Source organism: Rhinolophus hipposideros, assembly GCF_964194185.1.
Source record: "Rhinolophus hipposideros genome assembly, chromosome: X".
In the NCBI taxonomy this organism is placed as follows: Eukaryota; Metazoa; Chordata; class Mammalia; order Chiroptera; family Rhinolophidae; genus Rhinolophus; species Rhinolophus hipposideros.
In genome coordinates, this window is record NC_138046.1 from 114,997,646 (window position 1) to 115,024,411 (window position 26,766).

The 26,766-nt window shown below is 37.7% G+C and overlaps 1 protein-coding gene across 2 annotated transcripts in view; it reads right to left on the reverse strand.

Moving 5' to 3' along the window:
• PPEF1 (protein phosphatase with EF-hand domain 1) overlaps positions 1–26,766 on the reverse strand; it is a 114,222-nt gene that overhangs the window by 25,892 nt on the left and 61,564 nt on the right. For both annotated transcript variants that reach the window (XM_081043410.1, XM_081043411.1), the window contains 4 exons: positions 22,496–22,656; positions 17,133–17,247; positions 13,293–13,339; positions 412–578 (listed from right to left, as the gene is read on the reverse strand). In XM_081043410.1, coding sequence (XP_080899536.1) covers positions 412–578; positions 13,293–13,339; positions 17,133–17,247; positions 22,496–22,656 — 490 coding nt within the window. The remainder of the gene's footprint in view (positions 1–411; positions 579–13,292; positions 13,340–17,132; positions 17,248–22,495; positions 22,657–26,766) is intronic.

A 26,766-nucleotide genomic window follows, 5' to 3' on the forward strand; every position in this document is an offset into this window, starting at 1 on the left:
AGTACTAGTTTCTGAAACAACATCTGAGACAAGCCAAAAGAGTAGCAAAAGAATGATTCCAGCTAAGCCTGCTCATAGAACCTACCACACCTCTAAACCTGACCTAACACATCTGCCCAGCACACAATTTGGACTGTGTGTAGGGTGGGCTTGGGAAGAAGAGAAAGAACATAATAGAAGGGATAAGGAAGAACAGAACTGGAAGAAAAGATAGGAAGGGGACTTCAGAACAACATATAGTCACTCAGTAGAAGACTGGGGATTGCAAATAGGGGTAAGAATTGAGATCTTCCTTGAGATTCCCCTCATCCCTACTTCTCTACATTCACCTCTAATTCTCTGCTGGGAACTAAACATGGCAGCATTTAATAGAATGGGAAACAAAAGAGGAAATCTAAAGGCCTTGGTTACCTCATGTTCATCAAAAAATCTTCATGGTTCCCTCTGTTCAAGTGCACGTCATTGGGATAAACAAGAAAACTCACAAGCAGGATCATTAGGATCTCTATAGAATTATTTCCTCGATCTACAAAATCACCATTAAAAATGTATGCATTGCTTTCTGATGGGAGACCATTCTGTGGGAGAAGAGGGGTAAAACAAGCAGTTAAAAGAATGTACTTTTAAGGTAAGGTTTTGTATTTAATGTCCCTGTGAACATGGAGAAAGACGCTGAGTTAATTCTTCCATTGGGAAAAATCTGCTCAGTTGCTTCAGTTTCACTCTCCTAGGGCAGGCATCTCCTACAAGGGGCTTGGAAGTGAAGAATTAGCTTGGGGCAGGAAGATTCTGGGGGAATGGGGATTGCTCATTCTACCCCCCATCTACTATGAGTTTTCTCTGAAAGGAGCTGATATTTGTCCATTCAAAAACAGCTACTCTCTTCTCTTCCTTCTCCTTTGAAAAGATAAAGTTCTACCCAAGGAAGAACACTGAACTAAAAGACAAAAGTCTTTCATTCTAAGGGGCCCTACGTTTAACTTCTCTGGGCTATGAGTCCCTCAATTCACAAAAAAGGGATAACTCTATGTCCCCCGCCCCATATCAAATGAGACGATGGATACAAAAGTACCCACGAAAGTGTAACTGAGCAGGGCTAATATACCATCAGTACAGTCTGATACAATCACATCAGGTATTGATAGCCAGCGTGTGTTCTCACTGCTCACTGACCGGCCATATTCGTTGTCAAATGTTTTGATTACTACTCCTGAGTATGAGATAATACTTTTAAATACAGTGTTAGCATGAAAAAGAACTGGGATCAGGACAAAGGTCTGGTCTTTATAACAGCTATTAATTCATTTACTTCTGTACTATAAAACTCTAAGACAAAATAAACATGTCATGCCTTTCAGGCATGTCGTGCCTGATAGAAAAATGGTTGAGTGCACGTTATTGCATAGTAAGATTAATTCAAATGTTTAAAAAATGCATTACCAAGAGAAAAATTTAAGTACTCATATATCCAAATATATGTCCTCCTTCAAAAAAGTTACCTTCAAGAAATAATACACATATTCTAGTTATATTAATCTTTTTCAAACTATTTTCAAATTCCTCTTTTGTTTGATTTCAAACTACATAAGAAAGTCTTATTACTTTATACTCACTGTCCTAGTATTTATATACATTTAAATTGTTCATATCAATATACTAGAAATAGTTGAAAAGATATAATACAGGTTACAACATATAACTCAGGGATTCCAGAAATCTTTACGCAATGTAACGTGTTCTAAAGGCAATTGGAAACAAACAAGCAAGCAGTGGCACAGTGTTCTGGGCCAGAAACAAGACTTATTCTCTAGTCCAACTCCATTATTACCCATTTGTTCTTAGGTAAGTTATTTAGTTTTGATGAGCTGTAGTTTCCTCATCTGTAAAATGAGGGTGACTTCTATACTTACCACACAGGGCTACTTTGGAACTCAAATGAGACTGTGTGGATAAAATTGTATGAAAACTGTAAAGCAACATGCAAATTAAGAGATTCATTGTGTTATGACCTCCATGTTATTTTTGATTTTACGGTCCCATTATTTTACATTTTCTTATACATTAATTCATATGACTTTATTGACACTGGGCTTAGATAACACGAGCCAGTAGCAAAAATATAGGCTATTGCTCATTAAAACATAAAGAAAAAGGGAAGGATTCTGCATCTCTGATACTCTTCCTTCCCCCAGCCTTCAGCTGTCTGGGATGAGTAAGTGAGTCTACGGGGTGTTGGAGGCTACAGGCTCTGTGGGATGTCCACGCCTGAAGAAAGCTAGAGGAGCAGCAGCAGAGAGCCCTCGGGTGAGAACATGGAAAAACTAGGCCTGAGCGGACCTGCGGATCCCTTGATTAAAGGGAGAGCCTGCCTCAGAGCACGTGCGCAGTCCTGCTTGGTGGAGAAGATGCTGGATCTTACTAGAAAAAGCATAGGGGAACTTCTTCCATATCTCTGAAGCTAAAAGAACATTAACACTTGCATTTAGGGATACTTAGGAACATAGAGACCTCCTCTCACACTGTTGATGCAGGAGTAGAAACTGTTGTGCCTCCAACTATGAAGAGGTCTAACCTAGCTTAAGCAGAAAATAGGAAATGAAATAATCTAGTACTTAAGGGGATCTAGTAACCAGAAAGAGACAGACCAATCAGATCTGCTAAACTCCTGTCCCCTAATGAGACAGGACTGCTGAAGGAAACAAGACTTTATTTTAAAAGTAATAAGAGGACCATAAAATAAAGAACAAAAAGTTAATAATTCTTGACATTTAAAATGTGCTATTCAAATATCAATAGATTACAGCTAAGTAAAAGAAAGGATGGTTGGAAAATACATTACTGACATGAAAGAGCAAGCGGATGAAAAATCTCTCACACAGAGCAAAAAGCAAAATGATGGAAATCGTGAGGAATGAGTAAGAGATTAGAATTCAGAGCCAAGACAACTAATATGCCAATAATAAGCATTCCAGAATCAGGAAAAAGAAACAGACGGAGGAGAGGCAATAATTACACAAACAAGAGAGGGACTTTTCTTTGGTTAAAAAGGGACTTCAGCCTGAAGTTTGAAAGGGCTTATGATTCCTATGCACAACTGATGGGGAAAGATATCCCTATTACCTGTTAAAAGTCTTAGAAGCTGCCAGACAGAAAGAACAAATACAAAAGGAACAAAATCATTCTGGCATCAGATTCCTTATCTGCAATAGTGGGAGGTAGAAGGTAGTGGAATAAAATCTACAAATTAAAGGGAAGAAAAGGGCGCTCACTTCAGCAGCACACATCCTTAAAAAGGGAGGAGAAAAGGACTATGAACCAAAAATTCTATATTGCCCAAGACATCATTAACGTCTCAGGGTGACAGAAAACATTTTCAGATGTATAAAGTTCCAAATACCACCAACAACATAATGTTTTTCAGGGTGTAAGAAAGACATATGTGAATATGTAGTCATCTAATACCACACAAAATGAGCATGTATTGATAGCTTTTTATGAACTAGAGACAGTTAAAGGTGCTAGAAACACTGAAGTGAACAATACAAAGTCCTTGCATTCAAGGAGCTTGCATTCAGAGAATATAGCACCCACACGTCCCATAGAGGAAAAAACTCAAGAAAATATTCTAACCAAATATCAGCAGTAACAATAGAAAGCCCTCATACCAGGGGAAAACCAAGAGGAAAGAATACAGATGTGAACAATGAACCTTGCAATGTATAATTAAATATAAATCAACAGTGATAATGTGGAACTTACATTTAAGTACTAAGCAAGGATTCTAGAAATAGAAACAGACATACTATGAAGAAAAACCTAATAATCACCAAGAACTAAAAATATGGCATGAGCAATAGCTAGGATTTGCAGGGGAGGAAACAGGAGAAAAACAAAATTCTCTACAAATCTCATCTGAATGTGGGACATACATGGGAAGGTGTGGAAATAAATACATTTATCTTACTGGAGGAGAGAGGATACTGGTGGAAGAATAAAGCTATAGCTATTTGAGAAACACAAGCACGTTGTTTGTTTAAAATGTCAGGAATGGGAAGATAAACTCTAATGAATTAAAAAGCACAGTAAAAATGTCAAAGAAAACAACAATAAAAAAGAAAAGTCACCAAAACAGCACAAAGGGGAAAAAAAGGATGAAACAAAGTGAAATAAATAGTAAACAAAGTAGAACAGAAGGAAAAAATTGCAAAAATATCTGCTGTTATACTAAATGTAAATGGATTAAATTCTCCCTTTAAAATGCCAAGATTACCAAACTACACTAAAACACAAATTCAGGGGGTGACCGCTTAGCTCAGTTGGTTAGAGCGTGGTGCTGGTAGCACCAAGGTTTCTGGTTCGATCCACACATGGGTCACTGTGAGCTGAGCCCTCCTATAAAAAAAAAAAAAAAAAAAAAAAAAAAAAAGAAGCAACCCACAAACTCAGGTATACATATAGTTTGTGAGAAATATATGAAAAAAATAGATAACGGGAAGTCGAAAACAAGATAAATACAACAAACAGAAAGCAAACCTTGAAATATTAATACTAGACAAAGTGGAATTTAAGACTAAAAGTGCTAAAGAGACACCTAAAGCAACAATGCATCATAATAAAAAGTATTTTATGAAGAAGATATGATTCATGAACTTCTATTCAATAAACAAAAGAACACGTTTTTGCTTCATATTTTTAACTATCAATGAAAAAAGTTGTTTAAAAATATAAACAGTGAAATATTCAGATTGAATTATTAGTTTAAAATAATATACACAAATTCTTTGACACTTCCTTTAAAAGGTGAAGCCTAACTTGCCACCCCTTGGGTGAGGGATGGATTTAGTGCTTCTAATGGATAGTAAAAAAGGCAGAAATGATGGTGTGCAACTTTGGAGACACTGCTGCTTTCTCCCTGCTCTCTCTCTTGGCTCACTCAGTCTGTGGAAAGCCAGCTGCTATGTCATGAGAATACTCAGGCATCCTGCGGAGAGGCCAATGTGGCTGTTCTGCCAATAGCCGGCAAAAAACTGAAATGCTCTGCGCACAGCCATGGGAGTTAGCAATCTTGGAAACGGGTCCTCCAGCCCCAGTCAACCTTTCAGATGACAGCAGCCCTGGCCAGTAGTTTGACTGCCCACTCATGAGAGACCTTCTGCCAGAACCACCTAGCTAAGCTGACTGAAATTTCTGACCCACAGAAACTGTGAGATACTAAATGTTTGTACTTTTAAGCCACTAAGTATTGAGGTAATCTGTTACTCAGCAATATATAATACACCTATTTACACAGATATAATAGAAAGTAAATATATTCAAAAATTGAATATAAAACCAATGCACTTAATTTGATAGATATATGAAGAACTTTGCATCCTACAAACAGAGAATACAATTAATTTTTCATTTGTCCATGGAGCTTTTATGAGAAATCCTTAGCAAATTCAAAATAAGAAACATTTCATAGGACACATTCTCATGTCATAATCAAGTAACATTTGAAATAAATAAAAATATGATTTGAAAAATTCTAGCTCCTTGAAGTAAGATCCTTGGAAATTAAAAAAAAAATATATATAGTCAATATGCATTGGATCAATGAGGAAATTAAAAGCAATACCACAAGTTCAATAGAAGGCTCAGTTAAAACTAAAATTAGAAAAGATGTGTAGTCTTAAATACCTTTGTTATTAAAGAAAATGCACATGAAAGACTGTATTCACCTTAAGAAATTAGAAAAAGAACAATAAAATCGATAAAATAAAAATAAAAGCTGAAATTAATTAAACAGAAAACAAACAAAAAAGAGAAGACATAAATCTAGAGGGTGATTCTTTGAAAGAGTCAATAAAAAATCGATAAAATTGATAAACACATCACAAGCCTGATTAAGGATAAGTGAAAACAGAGAGAATGAAAAAAATACATAAGATTCAAGATCAGAAAAAAGACATAAAGATACAGAGAAGTAAACAAAAGAATTATACACAATATATAAACTATATAGTATCAATATCTATGACAATGTACATTCACAATCTAGAAAAAAATGGAGGATTTCTTTGAAAATTAGCAACTACTAAAACTGACTGAAAAGAGGCAGAAAACTTGAACAGTGCATTAGCTCCACGTGGCTTTATAGCAGGGCTCTACCTCAATTTTCAAGAGCAAGTAGTTTTGATGTTATTTAAACCAATGATTCTCTTCCTTGGTTGCACATTAAAATCACTTGAGGAGCTTTTAAAAGTCCCCAGGTGTCCATCAGAATCTCCGGGACTAGTATTCAGGTATGAGCATTTTCTCCCCTAATTCCTTGGGCGATTACAATGTATCGCCAAGTTTGAGAACTGGGTATTTAAGTTCCAAACTATACAAAAAGATGGAAATCTCTCTAATTCATTTTATTAAACCAGTATAACCTTAATATCAAAACTTGAGAAAAGCATTCAACAGTCTAAAATTATATACATATATATATATATATATATATATATGAATGGTAAACGTATACATATATATGGAGATATATAGATATATATATATATATGAATGGTAAACGTGTTCAACTCTGATGACAAATTTCCTTGTATTAGAACTTCTCATCGCTAGTTAAACCAAACTTTGTACGTAGTTCACCTTTACTATGAGCAAAGAATAATGAATTCCTTTAGTCAAACCTAATTTTAAGCCAAAAATAATAATGGTCAGCTAGGCCATCCACCTTATACATTACGCTTGACACCCAATGAGTTTTAACCTTCTCAAAAAGTCATACATGTCGCCAAAAGACTAAGATTTGTGATAATGAAGCTCATTTCAGTAGAATATGCCCCAGTCTCTGAAAGTGATTGTAAACGGAGTCCTAAATGTCTCCTGAATGCCTGTAAAGGTGGAGCCTCTTAAGACTACCGCTTCATAGACGGCGAGACTCATTTGGATGCATAAGACCTGCCCTATTGGTTCAGGATTAGTCATATTACTTTATATATATAGTCTGAGTCAAACACGTCTTAGTCTCAGAATAATAAGAGAACTGGAAAACAGATAAGAGGATTAGGAGCTAAGTCTCCCTGGACATAAGTTTCTAGGATATTTAGGCTTCTGGCTAGTGAGATTTCCCTGGGTTTCCTTCATAGAAGTAAAACTTGCTGCTATACCCCATCCTTGACTCAGTTCCAGTAAACCAAACTCTGACTATTCTGCAGCTAATATACAACAAACCGTCTAGCACATGGAAATGAAGTTGATAAATACAGAAAACCCAGGGTAACTACGACTCTGAACAGCATTCAGATGGCCTGCAGGGGAAAAAACAGCAGACTATATACAATTAACTTGAATAGAAACAAAAACAAGACGTTTCCCTATATTCCCACCTATTTCCTACTGAAAGCATTGTAAAACAGACATCTAGAAGGTATCCCGATTTTTTATTTTTTCTTTTTACATTTTACCAAGGCACATCAAACAATAACCTCTGGACCTCAGCTCCACATTATTTTAATTTTTATTTCTTTTGCGAATCCTATTTTAGAGGTCTAGTCTTCGGATTGCAAGATGCTGCCTTAATCTCAAAAGGAAAAGAATTGACCTTTGTAGCAGTGTGAAGCATACAAGTGACACAGAGAAAAAGAAAATATTTAATGATCTTCTCAACTGGAAAACCACAGGGGCGGAGGATGGTAGGGAAGAGAGAAAGAAAAAGAAAACAAGACGGCATGGCTTCCAATGGACAGCATCAGTATGACACCCACAGGGTTAAGAGTTAATTAGCTTCTCTCTGTCCATGTACATCTCTTTTTCAGCTTCAAGAGGTCTCCGTTCACAGCATGAATTTAACAAAATAATTTGCCAATACTTGATCCTAACATGTCAAGCTTTGTACTCAAGGAGGAAAAATGTCTTGTAATTTTAGCAAGGGCTCTGAGTGAAGTATTTCAAATTGGTCACTCTAAATAAGCAAAAGTGGCTGATTAAAATTAACCTTTTCAGAAAATAAAATCTAAAAATATGACCTAACTAACGCTATGTAAATTGTAAATTGCTTCACTTGATGATACCTGAAGTCATATAAAGTTGAGATGCCCTTTTAGCACAGGTCTGTCGTGGTTAACAGTGTGGCACCCAGAGGGAATTCTTCTCAAACCCAGATGGGATTGTGATCTGAAAATGTCTGGCTTAGTCTTTTGGTGCTACATGATACCATTTTTAAGGACAACCAAATATTAAAGAAACCAAAATCTCAAAACAAACAATCAAAAACAATCATCAGTACAAATCCCATTATTTTTTGCAGTGTACTACATAAAGTGAGCATAAAATCTTTTATGATGCTCCAAAATTTTCCTTCATGATTTACGCTCTTAATAAATTACTAAAATTCTTTGAAGGGATTGTCTTAAATGTCACCTCCTCCAGGAAGTCTCCCATGAGGTTAGGTGCCCCGCCAATTTGCTCCCTTGGAGCCTCATGCTTCTCCCAATCATAACATGTCCCAATCTGAACTGTCTTTTTTTTTATTAGTTGACCTTTCCCGCTAAACTGCGACATCTTTGGGGCCAAAAACTGTATCTTAGTCACACAGGATGGCCAGCCCTTAGCAGAATACCTGATTCATAATAGGTGTTTAATAAGTATATGTGAAATGAATGAATTTCATATTCATCTTTGTATCTTCCCACAGCTTTTATATAGTGCCTTGAGCACTGTAGGGACCAGATAAACATTTACTGAATGAATAAATTAGTGGATAGATTCACTTGTTCACATGATCAGTTATAACAATAGAAGTCTTGAAGCAAACCAACCACTTGAATGAAAAGAATAATATGGCGAGGTATCTCAGGGATCTTATAATTCTTCCCCTAAGGCTATGCCCTTGGTTGGCCTTGAGTCAGCCCCAGCTCTGAAGTCTACTTATCCTATACTGTATAAAAGAACTGATGAGGAAGAAATTGTCCAGCAAAAAAACACTGAAAGATGAATTACAATTTTGCCTTAATTCAAAGCATAAGGTTTTCCTGGATTCTCTTTTGGGTTGATGGAGAACAATCAGTCAGACAGAGCATAATATAAACTTTGGTCATTTATAGCTCCAAAAAACAACTAACAGGCTGTCATTTCCGAACTATTCCCTGCAATTCAGAACTTGAATAAAATAAAATTAGAACTTGAATAAAATAAAAATTTTAATAAATAAAGATACATTGATTATTTTAATACATAATAAATTAAATAAAAAATAAGTGAAAGCATGGTCCCTAGCTACTTCTAAACAGAAGATGGCAGAGTCGACGGCTTACATTGGGGTGGCTCAATCCTGTGTGAACCAGAGGAAAGCGCCACATACAGGGCGTCACAGGTAATCAGGATTCAGCACCTTGGTGATGCGCTGAGTATGGCGAGAATCTGCCAGCATTACAGAAACTCTACCATTTCCTAAAGCAATCTGGTGATTGCTTCCATCATGGCTAGCACCTGCTGTAATCCCTGCACAGGAAACCTTAGGATCTGATGCCAGAGAGAAACCCACCACTCCCCAGCTCTCTCCTCATGTTTAAGATTCTCTTCCTTTGCTCCTCATCTACTTTCCTGGCCCATTACTCTTCTCTCAATTAATTTTTCTGTTTTTTACGTTCTCTCATCCTCCTTTACCTAAGACCCAATAATGATACTCATACTGTAAGCATAGCTGAAATGAATTTTCCAGATCACTGAAGTTTACTCTTTTAAACACTAGAATGTTTTAAAATTATTTTAACCATTTTGGCTGAGAGTGTGGAAAATGTGCCATTGTTCTCTTTACTTCTTAACAGTGTACACTGTAGAACTTGAAACCTTCTTGACCATGCAGACACATCAACCTACACATGCCCTCTGGCTCCTCTGAGAAGTCCAGAACGTTCTTCCCTATACACAGCGCCCGAGGTCACTGAAGGTTAGGCTTCATTTCCTATCTCGTTTTAGAGTTCTAGATGTCCTCTTACTATCAGGAAGAGCTTTATTTTTCATTGTTGTCACTTTTTTCTCACGTTTGCCTTTCCCCTCCCACTCCCTAATCTGCTTTGTGGGTGGGGGTGGGGTGCCAGTAGTCAGACTGGCAAACTTGTAGGATACCTGTCAGATAAGGTTTTACTGATATATGTTCACTGGTCTTTGAGTAAAGGGCCTGGGTAGGGCCTGTCCTGTGAGTAAAGTTCATTAGATTTGTGACAACGATTTCAAGAGCTCAGAAACCCTTTATACTTAATTCTGGGTTTCAGTGGGAATGATAAGTGCAGATAGTAAAGTAGACAAGAGTTTGACCTCTAGATATGTGGGTTATCACTATCATTTGTATTTGTGTAAAAACATTGTTTCCAGAACAGTTTGGATTCATGGTTTTAGGATGCACTATATATTCTGCGATCTATCATCATTCCTCATTTAAACTTCAGATAAAAAAATGAGACAGAAAAAGGCAAAATGCTGAATTTGCAAGTTAAAGATCATCAAACAACATAGCTTCCTAAGACATCTCTGTGTCCTGCCCTTTTCTTCCCCAACCTTTAACTTAGGACACTCATTGCCCATAAGCTAAGTGACTCACCACCATTGCAAGCACACCATTAACTACACAATCTTTTCAGTTTCTCAAAGTGGAACCTTGCTGTCATCAAGGGCTCTTCCCTCAGTTTCCCCTTTTAAGCCAGGCAATTTCAAGATTCTGGTGCATGTGGTTTATTCCACATCCAAGATGCATCTTCCCTGCTTCTCATTGAAGCCTGTTAAAATTCAACTCATGGCTCTTGCAGACTCCTGCTTTCCAAACAATCCTCTCACCTGTATCTACCCAAATCCATCCCAAATAACAGCACCTTTCAACACTGGGCTCTCTTTCTCCATTTCCTGAATACTATGATTGGTTAACTCTCAAAATATCTCTTGCTTTCATGTAAATGCTATATTTTTACCTTTAGTTCTTTTTATAACACTTCTTACCACCCACCTCCTCCTGTTCAATCTTTATATTAGCACCTTCCAGTTTTATATGTTCCATATAGTTTTACCAATGGAATTAAAGAAACATGTCGGAATTCTCTCTTTTCTCATCTGTCTACTCTAGCATCATTTCCCTGATCACACATCTTAATATCTTCAACTACCTCTTGAGAAATTTGCTTTTCTAAATGCCTCGAAAGTCACTTTTCCCATTTAACTTACTCAACTATTTTCCCTTTTATGTATTTCCCAAAACATCTGGAGAAATAATTACCAGATTTTCTGTTGTGGTCTGACCCTTCCTCCCTCCTCAGACTGTAACTGTCAACCACAGCAGGACTGAACTTCTGAACATTTATATGATGCTATACATGGCACTACACAAATCCCATTTCCCAAACTGTGCAACTCCTCGGTATTCGTCTCACAAGTCCATTATTCCACCTCTCCCACAGCTTTCCAGTTTGGCCAGTAGAATCCCCATTTCCCGGTAAATAAACTCCCTTCTGCCTTCAACTCATTCAGAAAAACTTCCCTCTGGAAATGTAGGCCTCCTTTAAAGATGCTGCGGGACTCCTGTCTCCTGCAGTCCTCCGGAAGGAAAGGACACATTCCTCCACAGTATAAACACCTCAGGGTCAGGAGTGGGGAGGGTCCACTCGCTCCACCAACACTTTGCCAGCCTCAAATAAAAGCCTTTCCTCCTTCCAAGCCCGTGACCTCTGACTAAACTTCCTTCCCCTGCTCCCCATCTCTCAGTCCAGTGGGTAACTCATTTAATACACCTGCTTTCCGTGTGCTTGCCCTCCTCATGTCCACTAGTCTCTTTCACTCACTTGAGCTCCCCATTTTCCAGACCCCACCTTGGACCCACACATCCCCTAGGACGACTCCTCTTGCAACTTCCCACCCACTCTGCTTCCTAAGGCCCTCACCTCGGTCGGCCTGCTCCCTGACCGCAGAGAGCATGCCAATCCATCAGTCCTTCCATTTCTCCCAAGTGATTGGCCCATTCTGGCTTCTCTTTCTTCCCTGCCCAGCTTGGATTCTGGGGCTGATTTCTAGAATTGCTCTCTAACCAGCACCCTCAGCTGCCGACCAGCAAACCTCCATTCCGAATGAATTACACGGAAACCTTGCATTGCCATTATCATTTAGTACTTCAAGAAATGCTTTTGGATATATGCTATTTATCCACAAGACAACGTCTTATGGGGTAGAAGCTCAAGAATATTGCAGCCAAACAAAATATTACGGTTTATGGAGTTATGTGGCTTACTCAAGCTCTCACAGCCTCCAAAGAGTAGAAATGATTGGCCATCATAATAATCAGAATATATTTCCTTTCAGCCCATTTGAGACACCTATGATGTCCCCAATTATTCAACATGCTAGTTGTGGGGATGACACAATAATCAAAAAATGAGATAAAGGGGGACCTGTAAAGGCAGGGATCACCTCAGGATCCGTTTTCTACATGCAGTCATCCCAGAAGCAAACATTCAGTTGACAACTGCTAGCTCAGAAAGAGAAATGACTCCCATCAAAGAGATGCAGGAAAACTCCATGCAGGCCAACCTGCTCTGTCCCCTCTGCATGGGCTTCCACAACCGAAACCCAACAAATGAAGAGGAGTCACGGTACTGCAAGAGCGACTGAGCCCAGCAGTGGTGAATCCGGTAAAGAAGAGAGAGATTTGGAACTTACTATGGGGGATTCCTTCCATGCATAATTAGTGTGCATTGCAAAAGAAGACTGGTATGTGACATATTCGCTTCTTTTCCTTTTTTTTTTAAAACTTTTTATTTATTGTAAGTGTATTTTTCCAGGACCCATCAGCTCCAAATCAAGTAGTTGTTTCAATCTAGTTGTGGAGGGCGCAGCTCACAGTGGCCCACATGGGGATCGAACCAGCAACCTTGTTGTTAAGAGCACCACGCTCTGACCAACTGAGCTAACCGGCCGCCCGACATATTCACTTCTGAACAAAATAAAAATAAAACCAACTACCCCTCTCCCCATTCTGTGCCATCTAGACATTTACTATGGTAATAAAGACCATAAATAGAATCAGGTACAAATCCTAATGAATGTACAGATAACAATAATATTGAACAAAGACCCAAATTAAATTTAAAAGAACATTTTTCATGTGTGTAAAAAACCAAAAGGTACAAATTTTTCAGCTTCTTGGATAAAAACGGTTACATTACATCTGTATTTCTACATATCTCTAATAAAACTAATATTGTTATCTGCCCTGGGACTGCCCTCTCCCAACAAAAATGCAAATATTTAGTAAAATAATCATTTACCTTATAGAAGATTAAAAAGAGATCATCCAGCTTTCCATGCAGATCACCTGGAGTGTAAATGAAAACTCGCTATTCAGTCAGAACAAGAAAATGCCCATTTTGTTACAGAATTTTAAAACTGAAATACTGCTGATATACTCCAAGCATTCTCGGGGCACTGAGTTTTTACCCTATGATGATATTAATTCAACCATTTGTTTCCACAGCACTCTATGGAAACTTTGTCCCCTTTCCTATAGGGGACAGCATTCGATATTGCAATTATCTATTCACTCCCGTCATTTATGCAACATTTAGCTTCCTCTGTGCCAAGCACTGCACTAAGGGTTCATGTGAATTACCCTGTTCAATCCTTAACAACTATTCTATGAGATAGGTATTATTTTCATCATTCTAATTTTACAAATTAGGCTGAGAGCAGTTAATTTATGCACAATTACCCACCTACCAAGTAGCAGAGCTGGAATTCAAACTCAACTTTATCTCTCTTCAAAACTAAAGCTCTTAGCTATTATTCTGTACTGCACATAGTGTAATCTCTAAGAGAACAGCAATAGTATCTATCCCCCATTAAACCCCCATAGTACCTGGTGCACAGCAGGCACTCCATAAATACATTTAATTAATAAACGCATAGCTTTTTAAAGCCATGTTTTAAAGAATGTACTCCAATAGTAGCATCTGAAACTTAAAATTTTTCAGTAGATAGTTCACACACTTTTGATGAAACAGTTATAGAAAATAAAAATGGAAGCATGGTTTTATAAAACTCAGCCAACTAAGAGAAACCATATGAATATATGAAGCCACCAATTTAAAAAACAAAAGTGATTATGTGACAATTCAAAAGGCCTATTCGGATAACTATTTCTAGGTAAATGTTTCATAAGCTCTGATCATAAATTTTTACTCTGTGTATTCAACTTAATTACCAAACAGAATTTAATTTCGGAATGCTTTTCCTCAATTTGTTTAAAATCCCACAACCAAAATTAACCAAATATATGCAACAGAAGACTCCAATTATAATGGGAATAATAAAATTAAAATCCTATATCATCAGCACTTATTTACAAAATGACTATAATATTCAGAGTATATTAATACTATTCTATACTTAAATCTCATTGTTTTCATATGGTCTCACTCCAAATCTAAGGAAATAAAAATGGAAGGACTTTTTACTTATCAGTTAAACACGTATTTTTAATTATTTTATTTTCCTAATTTTCCCCAAGGTTGCTCATCTTTCAAAGATTTAGGTAGACATAACTGGTGCTGCTGGGATGGTAAAAAAAAAAAAAAAAAAAAAAAAAGTGAATCAATGTCAGGATAGTAAGAGTTGAGGCTATAGGGAACAGGCTGACGGTTACCAGATGGGAAGGGTTGGAGAACAGGGTGAAAAGGTGAAGCGATTAAGAAGTACAAATTGGTAGTTACCAAACAGTCATGGGGATGTAAAGTAAAACATGATCGATAACATGGTAATAACTATGTACAGTGCCAGGTGGGTACTAGGCTAGTCAGGGGCATCACTTCTTAAACTATATAAATGTCTAACCACTATGCTATACACCTGAAACTAATATAATATTGAATATCAACTGTAATTGAAAATTTTTTTAAAAGGGGGGGAAACGTAAAAGGAAAACAGAAATTCAAATTTCCAGGTATAAAACAAATAAGTCATGGAGATGTAATGTACGGCATAGGGAATATAGTCAATAATATTGTAATAACGTGGTACGGTGTCAGCTGGTTGCTGGGCTTATCATGGCGATCACTTCTTTAGGTATATAAATGTTGAATAACTATGGTGTACACCTGAAATTAGTATAATATTGTATGTTAGCTATATTTTAATAAAAATGTTTTTTAAAAAAAGGGTTGAGGCTATAAAAATATTTTTAACTTCTAGTTGAACGACAAAAGATAAAACTGTTATCATGAAGACAGCCACAGAAGGATATTTCCACTGCAAACAACAACATGAGTGCAGAATTGGTTATCATTCATAACATTCCTATAGACTAAAACATCTCCTGTATTTCATGCATGTTGAGAACCATGTATCATGTTTAGATGTGCATGTAAAAAATGCATTTGGAAATTAAAATAATGGTAAAGTTTTATCACAATTTCCTTCCCTTTCCTAATATTGTCTTAAACAGAAGATGTTTTTGAAAATATGGCCCCAATTTTAAATTTTATTTTAAATGATGACCAAATTTTTCTAACTTTAATGAGGCTATTAAAAACAGAAAATAATAAATCCTATTCTAAGAGAACCTACTGGCCTTGGCTTTTCCTTCCACCAATGGTACTATGTGGAAAAAGCCTAGAAATAAATACCCAAGATGTGGGGATCTTTATATGCATGGAAGTGCCAAATCAATCCATTCCCTAGTCTTTGTCCTGTGATGGAAAAAGAAACATCAGTCAGAGTGGTGCATGATGGGGAGTTAAGATAGCAAATATGGGGCTGGCTCTAACCAGAGGACCTGATTTTTAATTCTTACCCTGCCACTAACTAGTTGAGCGATCTTGGGGTGGGGGTGGGAGGAGTTACTACCTAGAAATGCATGGAAGGAGATACATTTTTCTTTCTGGGCCTCAAATTTGTCCATAAGAGCAAGTAATAAACAGATGGTCTCTGCAAGAACCCTTCATTTCTTACATTGTGTGATTCCAGGATTCCATGCCCTCTATTTAATTCATGTCTTCTTCCAGATCCTTTTACCCCAAAGTAAGTGTACAATGGCAACTGGAAGTATGCTGGAAACATGTGGGAGCAGAGCCCACTCTCTGTTTGGCCTATTATATATACTCTGATAGCAAATCTAGTCCTGGCTCCATAAGCTTCATGAGTAGGTGTTGTTTCCCGAGCCTCACGACCCCAAATCCTTCGTCTCCATGAAAAGTAAGAGCTGGGGAGGCCTTGAATAAAAGGCCCCCACCCGCTGCAGAGATGTATCATCTGCTAGGCGGAGATGTGGTCGCCTGATTAGGTTGGAACTGAACCATTAAGGACTCTTCATAAACCTGAGTCAGGGCAGTCCCTGTCACCACTATCAGATGCTAGAAATGGAAATGGTTTAATTGGATTGTCAAATCCACTTCTACCTGCCAGAGTAAAAGAAACACGGGCTAAAAACTGATTTGGAAAATAACAATCACTGTTTTGTAACCTAAAGTCTTAATTAGAAGTTAAGGCAATTGCTGTTCCTTCCACGCACTCCATTCTCAGACAGGTGCAAGCATGCTGAGCACCAACTGTGTTGAATTTCAATGTGTACTTGAAGCAACATCCTGCCAGGCTGGCCTATAGGATAACAAAATCTCAATCTTGTTATTTAGAAGAACAAGGAACAGATTTCTGGGACATTCCCACTCTTCAAAAAGCTGCAGAGACCAGTTGGAAAAATTTAAAACAGCAGCCAAGGGCAGAGAGAGTTGAATCTCCACCCGGCCTGGGGCTTTTCTCTTCCCAGCCTAAGTGGCACGCAGAGGCCCACCTAGGGAAAGCAACATGGAACAAAGATAATGAGAGCTAGATGGAGGGCAAAGAACACCTATTCCACCCATGGGTGGTTTTCTGTATTAAAATGCTGCCTGCCTTTATAAAAAGCTATGAGTTCTTTAATTTCTCACATAATTAATTCCTGCCAGCTGGTATGCAAAACAAAGACAAGATGGGGAACAGTATTATCATGATAGATAACTCTATATTAACACTTTTCCCTTAACACAGTCCAATTTACGCAGTTTTCGAGTTAGGCAAATGACGTAGAACCAAGAGGCTCCAAAATATTAATTTGGCAACTCTGCTGTGAAACTTACCACAGATTGTTACCTCTTTGGAGGGAGAAGTTTGTACGAGATTAAAATTCGGCATTTGCTTCAGAGCTTTCTTGGTTTCAAATAGTATCTCTAAGACATAACATGCATGAAGCATCTGTGAGACAAAGCAGAGGAAATCGATATAATGAACTAGGAACAAAGGCATGATTGAATAGAAAGCTATAAAGGTAAAGCATGTGAACATATTTCAGGTAGCTGAATTTCAGGATCACCTCTAAATTATTCCCAAACAGATGATTCTAGCAGTGTTTGGCATATAATAAGCTCTCACTCAGATTTGTAAATTGAATGAATGAATGATTCTTAGGATGTTTATACTCTCATGTTCTTAATTGACATCACCCATTCATAGAACATTTCTGATTATTCTTGGTCCGTAGAGCGCAAGAGAAGTGATGGGAAGAACAGGAGACTCCCTTGGCCTAAAGAAGTATGCCGACAAATAAAGAGAAGGAGAGAAAGGAGAATGTGAGAGAATGAGAAGCAGAGAGACGCTGCTGAAGATGTACTGCTTTGCCTTTGATGGGGACATCCGACTACCCTGGGATGGAAACTATGTGATGGTTCTGGGTTGGAGGGATCTCAAAAGGCAGTAAGACAAGCCGCAAGGAACTCCCGAGACTGGCATCCCAGGTACGGCTCAATTGTTGGTACCCAGATGCGAGAGTATACAGAACAGCAAGCACATTTATATCCAAGTGTAGATGTAATACATGTTACAAACCCAAATAAACTATTTGGATTGTCTCCTATTCTGACTCTTCATTCCATGGTTCTCCTCCAGTTAATTATTGATGACATCATTGTTTTGGACAGATTTACTCCACTTCCTTCCCCGGGCTTTTTTGTTTGTTTGTTTTAAATCCAGTACGTCATTGTCCCTTTTTTAAATTATAAAATATTCCAAATACATATGTTAAAAGGTAATATAGCTGATCCAAACTTAGCAGATGCTAGCACCATTTTAAGGGTCAGGCCTGTTCGTACATATACTGCCCAGTACGGCAGCCACTCGCCCCAAGGGGCTACTGACTATGTGAAAAGGGACTGTTTGGAATTGACATGTGCTATACTTGCAAAATACACACCGGATTTCAAAGACTTAGTATGGGGAAAAAAAGTAAAATGTCTCATTAAAAATGTTTAATATGATTACATATTAAAATGATAATTTTATATTGGATTACATAAAATGTAGTAAAACGAATTTCACTTATTTCTTTTTCGTTTTTTAATGCAACTACTAGAAAAAAATTTTTTTTCTTCCGGAACACTGTTTAAGTCTATATAACGGCTTTTCTCATGGAAGAGAACACCGGAATAGGTTAGACTTTCTTGCTATAGCAAGCTCAAAGTGTGTCAGACAGTTTTGATCATCTGCCACAGCCACTAGAAATTTTTAAATTATGTATGTGGCTCACATTATGTCTATTGGACAGCACTGATTTAGATTACTGAAGGCTGAGAGGGGGGTCCTATCTCCATATTGTTCAGATACTGCTTTGGGTATGGGAGTCAGCACAGATGGAGCCCTTTGGAATAATGATGTCTCATGGTGTCCTGAAATTTCCATTTTTATAGCTATTAAAATAATAAAATTATTTTTTATCCCAGAACCCCAAAACATATGATCTAAATTTGGAGAATTTTCATGATTAAATCATTTTTTAAGAGAAAAGAATCAGGATTTGAAGCAATGTGAGAATTAGAAGGAAAGAAAAGGGCCCCTCGTGTTGATTAGTGGGGAGAGACCCGTATTTCCTGGCTATCGAAGACCTAACAGACTGCTAAGGATTTTTCCCACAAAAGCATTCTAAATCCTCAGTTTTCTTTCATGAATCTTGTATCCTCCTATGCCTGGTTAGTATCTGTATTAAGTTCTGGACGTTGTATATGAAAAGTTGGAGGAATAATTTGAGACTATTTTCCTCCAGAGAGGAGGTAAATTTTCTTTTGGTAAGTGTCTAGGAGCACTAGCTATCTAAGATGATCTCAATTCAATCTCAAAAATTAGATGAGTCAAAGCTTTGGTTCAATCCCTAGTCTACTTCCAGTTCACTTGGACTCATAGGGTACATCCTTAGGGTCCTAACCAGAGAATGAGGGTTTTGGTGTGAGGTCAGAGAAAATAATGGAGTAAGTAGCTCCAAGGTCCCTTCACAGAAACATTTTAAAAAATCAAGCAAAAACACCTGTCAGAATCAACTTTGTCAGAGCTCTGGAAAACAGGCAAAATTTATAACAATCAAACAAAGGCTAAATCAAGAAAAGGCAACACAAAAACGGCTCAGTGCAAGCAGAAAGTGAAGGCAAAGGCAGATTTGTAAACAGCCTGGCTAAGCAGTAAAGGAGTGTACTGAGCCAATCTGCAAAGACAAGGTTTTTCTTTTCTTTTCTTTTCTTTTCTTTTCTATTTAATAGCTCCTGGGGTTCAAGGAAATCTCTGTCAAAACACTAGCTGAACACAACTTAAAGGAACAGAGACTTCAGAGACCTCACACACAATGAAACCTCTACCCAACAACAGCAGACTACACATATTTTACAAGTACCCATGGAACATTCTCCGGAATATACCACATGTTAATAAATAAAGTTTGAAAGATTGGAAGCAGAAATCTATGTAATTTCACTAACAAATGTCACCCCAATAAATTTAAAAAAAAAAAAAAGATTGGAAGCATACAAAGTATCTTCTCTGACCACAGTGGAATGAAACTAGAAATTAATAACAGAAGGAAAATTAGAAAAATTACAAATATGTGGAAATTAAACAACATACTATTAAACAATCGATGGGTCAAAGAACAAATCCCAAGGGAAATTAGAAAATACTTTGAGATGAATGAAAATGAAAACACAATACACCAAAATGTATGGGATACAGCAAAAGCAATGCTCAGAGAGAAATCTTTAGCCATGAAGATCTACATTAATGAAAAGCCTCACTTAACACTAAGGAGCTAGAAAAATATGAACAAACTAAACCAAAGATAGATGAAGGAGGAAAATAAGGACTGGAGTGCAAATAAATGAAATAGAGAAGAGAAAAACAATAAAATCAGCAAAACTCAGAAGTTGGTTCTTTGTAAAGTTCAACAAAATTGACAACCTTTAGCAACACTGACCAAAAACAATAATAATAGAGAAAATGCAAATAATTATAATCAGAAATGAAAGTGGGGACATCCCCACCAACCTTAAAGAAATAAAAAGAATTATAAGAGAATACTATGAACAACTGTACACCAACAAATTAGATACCTTAGATGAAAGGGACAAATTTCTAGAAACATACACATTTCCAAAACTGACTCAAGAAGAAACAGAAAATGCAAACTTACGAGCGTATCTAAAAGAAGTAAAGACTGAATTGGTAATCAAAAACCTCCTAACAAAGAAAAGTCCAAGACCAGACAGCTTCACTGGCAAACTCTACTAAACGTTTAAATAATTAACACTAATCCTTCTCAAACTCTTCCAAAAAATAGAAGGGGAGGAAACAATTCCTAAATCATTCTAAGAGGCCAGTATTACCCTGATACCAAAGCCAGATAAAGACACCATGAGAAAAGAAAATACAGACCAATATCCCTTATGAATAAAATGCAAATCCTCAACAAAATACCAGCAAACCAAATTCAACAGAATTTTAAAAGAATTATCACCGTAATCAAATGGCATTTATTCCAGGAATACAAAGGTAGTTCAACATAAGAAAATTAATCAATGTAATATGCCACATCAATAGACAATGTGGTGCTGGCATAAGGATAGACACATACACCAATGGAATAGAATTGAGAGTCCAGAAATAAATCCATACATTTATGGGCTACTAATTTTTGACAAGGGTACAAAGACCATTCAGTGGGGAAAAGAACAGAGTCTTCAACAAAAAGTGCTGGAACAACTGCATATCCGCATGCAAAGAATGAAGTTGGACCCTTACTTCATCCTATGTACAGAAATTATACAGAAATAAACCTAAATGAAACCTAAATGTAAGAGCTATAAAATTCTTAAAAGAAAACATAGGGGTAAATCTTCATGACCCTGGATTTGGCAATGGGTTCTTAGATATGACATCAAAAGCACAAGCAACCAAACGAAAAAAATAGATAAATTGGACTTCATCAAAATTAGAATTTTTTGTGAACCAAAGGACATTATCAAGAAAGTGAAAACACAACCTACAGAATGGGAGAAAATATTTCCAGTCACATATCTGATAAAGGATTTGTAGCCAGAATATACAAAGAACTCTTACAACTCAGTAATAAAAAGACAAACAACGTGACTTCAAAATAGGCAAAGAATCTAAACAGACATTTCTTCAAAGAACGTGTACAATGGTCAATAAACATGAAAAGGTGCTCAACATCCATTTAGTCATTAGGGAAATGCAAATAAAAATTACAATGAGATACCACTTCACACAAAACTAAGATGGCCTAATAAAAATTAAATTAAAAAAAACAAAGGAAACAGAAAATAAGTGTTGGCAAAAAACCTGGAGAAATTGGAACCCTCATGCATTGTTGGTAGAAATGTTAAAATGGTGTAGCAGCTGTGGAAAATGGTTTGGAAGTTCCTCAAAAGTAACCATATGATCCAGCAATTCCACTCCTTAGTATATACTCAAGAGAACTGAAAATATGTTCACATAAAAACTTGTACATGAATATTCATAATAGCCAAAAGGTAGGAAAAAAACCCAAATGTCCATTCATTGATGAACTAATAAACAAAAATGGTACATCCATGCAATAGAGTATCAGCCAGCCATAAAAATAAAGGAGTAATGAAACATGCTGTAACATGAATGAACCTTAAAAACATATGCTAAATGAAAGCCAGACACAAAAAGCCACATATTGTATGATTCCATTTGTATGAAATATCCAGAAGAGACAAATCCATAGAGATAAAAAGTATAGTACCCCTGGTTGCCAGGGGTAGGGGAGGACGAAATGGCAAGGGGTACAGCACTTTTGGGGGTGATGAAAATGTTCTGGAATTAGATATTCATGATGGTTGTACAATCTTCTGAATTGTATACAAAGCCACTGAATCGTATACTTTAAATGGTAAATTTTATGGTATGTGAATTATATCTCAGAAAAAGAAAAAGAAAATGCTGCAAGCTATAGATAGAGGAGGTTTCCGTGTATATGAGGATACTTCTATTTCATGGGTTAAGCAAAGCAGAGGGTAGCTCTTATTTATTGTGAAGCATTTTCCCAGGGGAATGCATTTCTGCTGTAGTGTTTTCATTCATTCATTCAACAAATCCTCATTGTTTATGTATAAGAATCAAGGCAGTATCTGCTTCCACTTGCCTGTCGTTCCTTGTAGCCCTCAATAAGTGACTCAAGATCAGAAAAAGTGAGGGGAAATTGCAGCTGAGGACCACCGTAGTTTTCTGGGACTTCGAAAGACCCCCGCCGGTCCATTCTTTCTCTGTCATAGAAGGTGCAGCCAAACAGTCGATTGACTAATTCTGGAAAAGACAGAAAGGGAGGGAAAAAATCAACATTCCCATACTTAAATGCCATAAGTATCTTCCTGAGTGCCTCGCCCACATAAGGCACTGCGCTAAATGTTATGATTACCGAGATAGTCCAGTATAACCATGAGGAATGATTTGCTCGGAGACCAGCTCATACATTCACATCATCCCTTCCTGGGAGGACATTTTACCAAAATAGTAAGTTCATCAGTGGGGAGTAGAAGGAGAAGCTCAGGGAAAACTGGTCATTCAAGGTATTTTGATGCTCTAAAGCTCTAACTCTACATTTTTTGCCCACTCTTCCATCTCAGATTTTCACAAATAGGGTTGAGAATATAACAATGCACTGTATTTTGTTCAAATATCTGCTTCTATTCATGATCTACAGAAAATTAAACTAAGACATTCAATTTTCCCCTGTTCAACACTTCAAATTTTACTTAGTTATAATTGATTTGTTTCCCTTTTCACATAAAAACACATTTTCTGACATGATTTTCTTTTGCTTCTTGGTAACAAAGCAGCTACAGTTAGATGACAAACCATCAGCAGAAATACCAAAGGGCCTCTCTCGGAGACACATTTCTATATAACAGATTGCCTGCACTGCCCATTTCAGTAGGTGCTGAGATCCAGGGTCCCTTTCTTGCTAGACTGCCCATGAAACTATCAGCCCAAGAACAGAAATCTGGCCAATTCAGGTGAAGAAACATGAGAGGGGATGTAGTAGATTGATTGCAACAGTGCCGCCAATTCTCTACCCCAACTTCTAACCATGCTCTTTTTAGTGTGATTTTTGCAGCTATTCCCACCAAGAGTTTATTTCCCCCGCCCTTGAAGCTGGGTTGGGTTCATGACTTGTGTTGGCCTAAAAAATGGGATGGAAGTGTCACGTACCAATTCCAAGCCAAAGCTTGGCCTCAGGAGGCCTTGTATGCTTCCATGTCCCCTCTTTTGAAACCATGCCACTACCACAAAGCCTAGGCTAGCCTACTGAAAGCCCCAACACCACGTGGAGCAGAGCTGAGTCACCCCAGCCAAGGCAGTCCTAGATCAGCCACCAGCCAGCAGACCTCCAGACGCACGAGTGAATTCCAGGCAAGGCTCGAAAAACTGCCAAACCAAGCCAGCCAAGATCAGCACCACTGCTCAGGTAATCTGTAGACTTGTGAGCCAAAAGAAATTATTACATGCCACTGAACTATTTGTTGTTGTTGTTGTTTTTAAATTGCTATTGGGGAATATTGGGGGACAGTGTGTTTCTCAGGGCCCATCAGCTCCAAGTCATTGTCCTTCAATCTAGTTGTGGAGGGCGCACGCGCTCAGCTCCAAGTCCAGTTGTCGTTTTCTTTTTCTTTTTGTTTTTAAAGATTTTTTTTTTTTATTGGGGAAGGGGAACAGGACTTTATTGGGGAACGGTGTGTACTTCCAGAACTTTTTCCAAGTCAAGTTGTTGTCCTTTCAGTCTTAGTTGCGGAGGGAGCAGCTCAGCTCCAGGTCCAGTTGCCACTGCTAGTTGCAGGGGGCGCAGCCATCCCTCGCGGGGCTCTTGTGATTGAGAGCCCACTGGCCCATGTGGGAATCGAACCAGCAGCCTTTGGAGTTAAGAGCATGGAGCTCCAACCGCCTGAGCCACCAGGCCGGGCCGGCCCCAGTTGTCGTTTTCAATCTTTAGTTGCAGGGGGCGCAGCTCACCATCCCATGTGGGAATTGAACCCGCAACCTTGTTGTTGAGAGCTTGCGCTCTAACCAGCTGAGCCATCCAGCTGCCCCTCCGGAGGCTCAGCAGCAGCTTGTCGTTTTCAATCTAGTTGTGGAGGGCGCAGCTCACTGGCCCATGTGGGAATCCAACCAGCAACCCTTTTGTTCAGAGCTCATGCTCTAACCAAATGAGCCATCCGGCTGCCCCGCCACTGAACTATTGTGGTTGTTTAATACACAGTATTATTACAGTAATAGACAACTGACACAGAGGATGATGACATAATCTTCAACTCATTAACACTGAATTGCTACTAAGGCCATTAATCAGAAGTTGTCTGCAAGCAGTTTCTATCTTTTTGAATATTTACAGTAGACATGTTTGCAAGGTATGATGTTAGCAGATGTAGACAGAATACGATTTTTCATGATTCACTTTTGCTGAGGGATTACAGTTAAGAACTAAACTTGAATTTTTTCCCCTAAAGCCACAATATTTGGTAATTTAAAAATGCCTTCTAAATTATTGTGTACCCAATAGTTTTTTGGTGGTGGTTTATGATGTTTTATAAGAAGGTGAATTTAGGAGTAATGATGTCTATCTTCACTGTGATCCAGCAGAGGTTATTCTTCTCATTTGGATTTGGTTTGAAATTTGAGAATAACTTAATTATTTCATTTTATGTTTGAAAACTAGAAATGCAGAGCATCATGGGAAATTTTATCTCATATTCATTATGTAGACAGTACTCTACCTAACTATCTTAATGATCATACCACTCATTTCTACTTGGTTGTCATTCTTAGAGATGTATCTTGCTGTCGTGCAGGGCGGCCTGTGGGGCCTCTGGTCCCACTCCCCACATAAGAACACAGGATATGGTGAGGCCAAAAAGGAACACCCACCGAGCCATAGATAGGGGAGTCATACCGCTGTGTTCTCGCTGGCGGCTGGGTTGGAGACACAGGAAGCAGGATCCACACGATCTGCAATCTGAGGTCCGCTTCTCTGCCAACCAACCAACCGATCAACACAGCCCCACAGTTATATCAGTAGCCAATTGGCTAACTGGTTACAGCCGATGGCCAACCAATCACAGTTGATGGTCATTCACTATCTGAGCCCGCACCTCCCCACGCAAGGCCGAGAGCCTGGAAACTGCTCTCTGGGGCTCTGTCCCCACAGTTACTCCAGGGGAAACTTTCTTCTTCTTAACTCTCTACACACTGAAATAATGTGCTCCTCTTGGAAAATAACAACAACAACAACAAAAACGCCCCAGCAGTTTCACTATGTCATCTTATAACTGACTAAGTAATCCCAACTCTGTGAGGTATAAAAAAAATATGATTTTCTTTTCCTCATCATTGCCTTCACCCATGCTCTATCAACTCTCCCTTTCTCATCGGCTGGCATATCATGTTCCGGTTAACAAAACTCAGTCTTGTTGTTTAAGAACAAAATAAAAATACTGTTTTTCTTCTTAAAAAAAAAAAAAGGAGGCTCAGTCTGGCCCTTCCTTCCTTACATTTGTTGACCCTCATTCCTGTAATACATGAAAAAGCACCATTCCCTAAACCAATTTTTGGTCAAAACTACTCAAAATAAAATATCAGTAAACATCAAATCATATTCCTTCTGCTGGTTTTTAGCCACATTAAAAAAAAAAAGAATAACATAGATTCTCTTTCTAATGTGTAGTTAATGTGGGTCATGTATGAAAACAATTAAAAGCTTTAACATTTCAAATCCAAGTACTGTCTTTGTGGGCTGTAACTACTATAATGAATTATAATGGTTTAATGAATGCCAACACTCGTATATGAAGATTTGTGCAACATGTTATTAGAATAATTACCTATTTGTTTTACAAGTCCATCAACATGAATCTAAACTAATTAAATATAATAAAATTTTGAATTATAACCGAATGGTAACTTCACAAGCTGTTCTAAAGAAAATACCTCAAAAATGCCCCCTGCACACAATCTTTTCTCTTACCCAGTACAGACTCAAAATCTGGACAGGGAAAAATTTAAAGCCCATAATTAAAATTTAAAAAAATTGTGCCTTTACTGCCCACATGTTACTTTGAAAACAAGCTCCAGATATTGCTAGAAAAAGAAAAGCAGCAATTAAACTGCATTTATAGATATTTCATTTCTTACTTATGAGTCTGGATTAAAACCATGGGTGTCCATCTAATAAATTCAATAGATGCTAAAATGATATTTCATAAAATTTAACACCTGTTCGTGATTTTTTAAAAACTCAGAAATCCAGGAATGGAAGGATACCTCCTTAACATAATTTTTTAAATTTAAATCAACAATGATTTTTCCATTAAATCATTAACAAAACGAGGATGCCTGCTTTCATTTCATTTTAACATTGTTCTG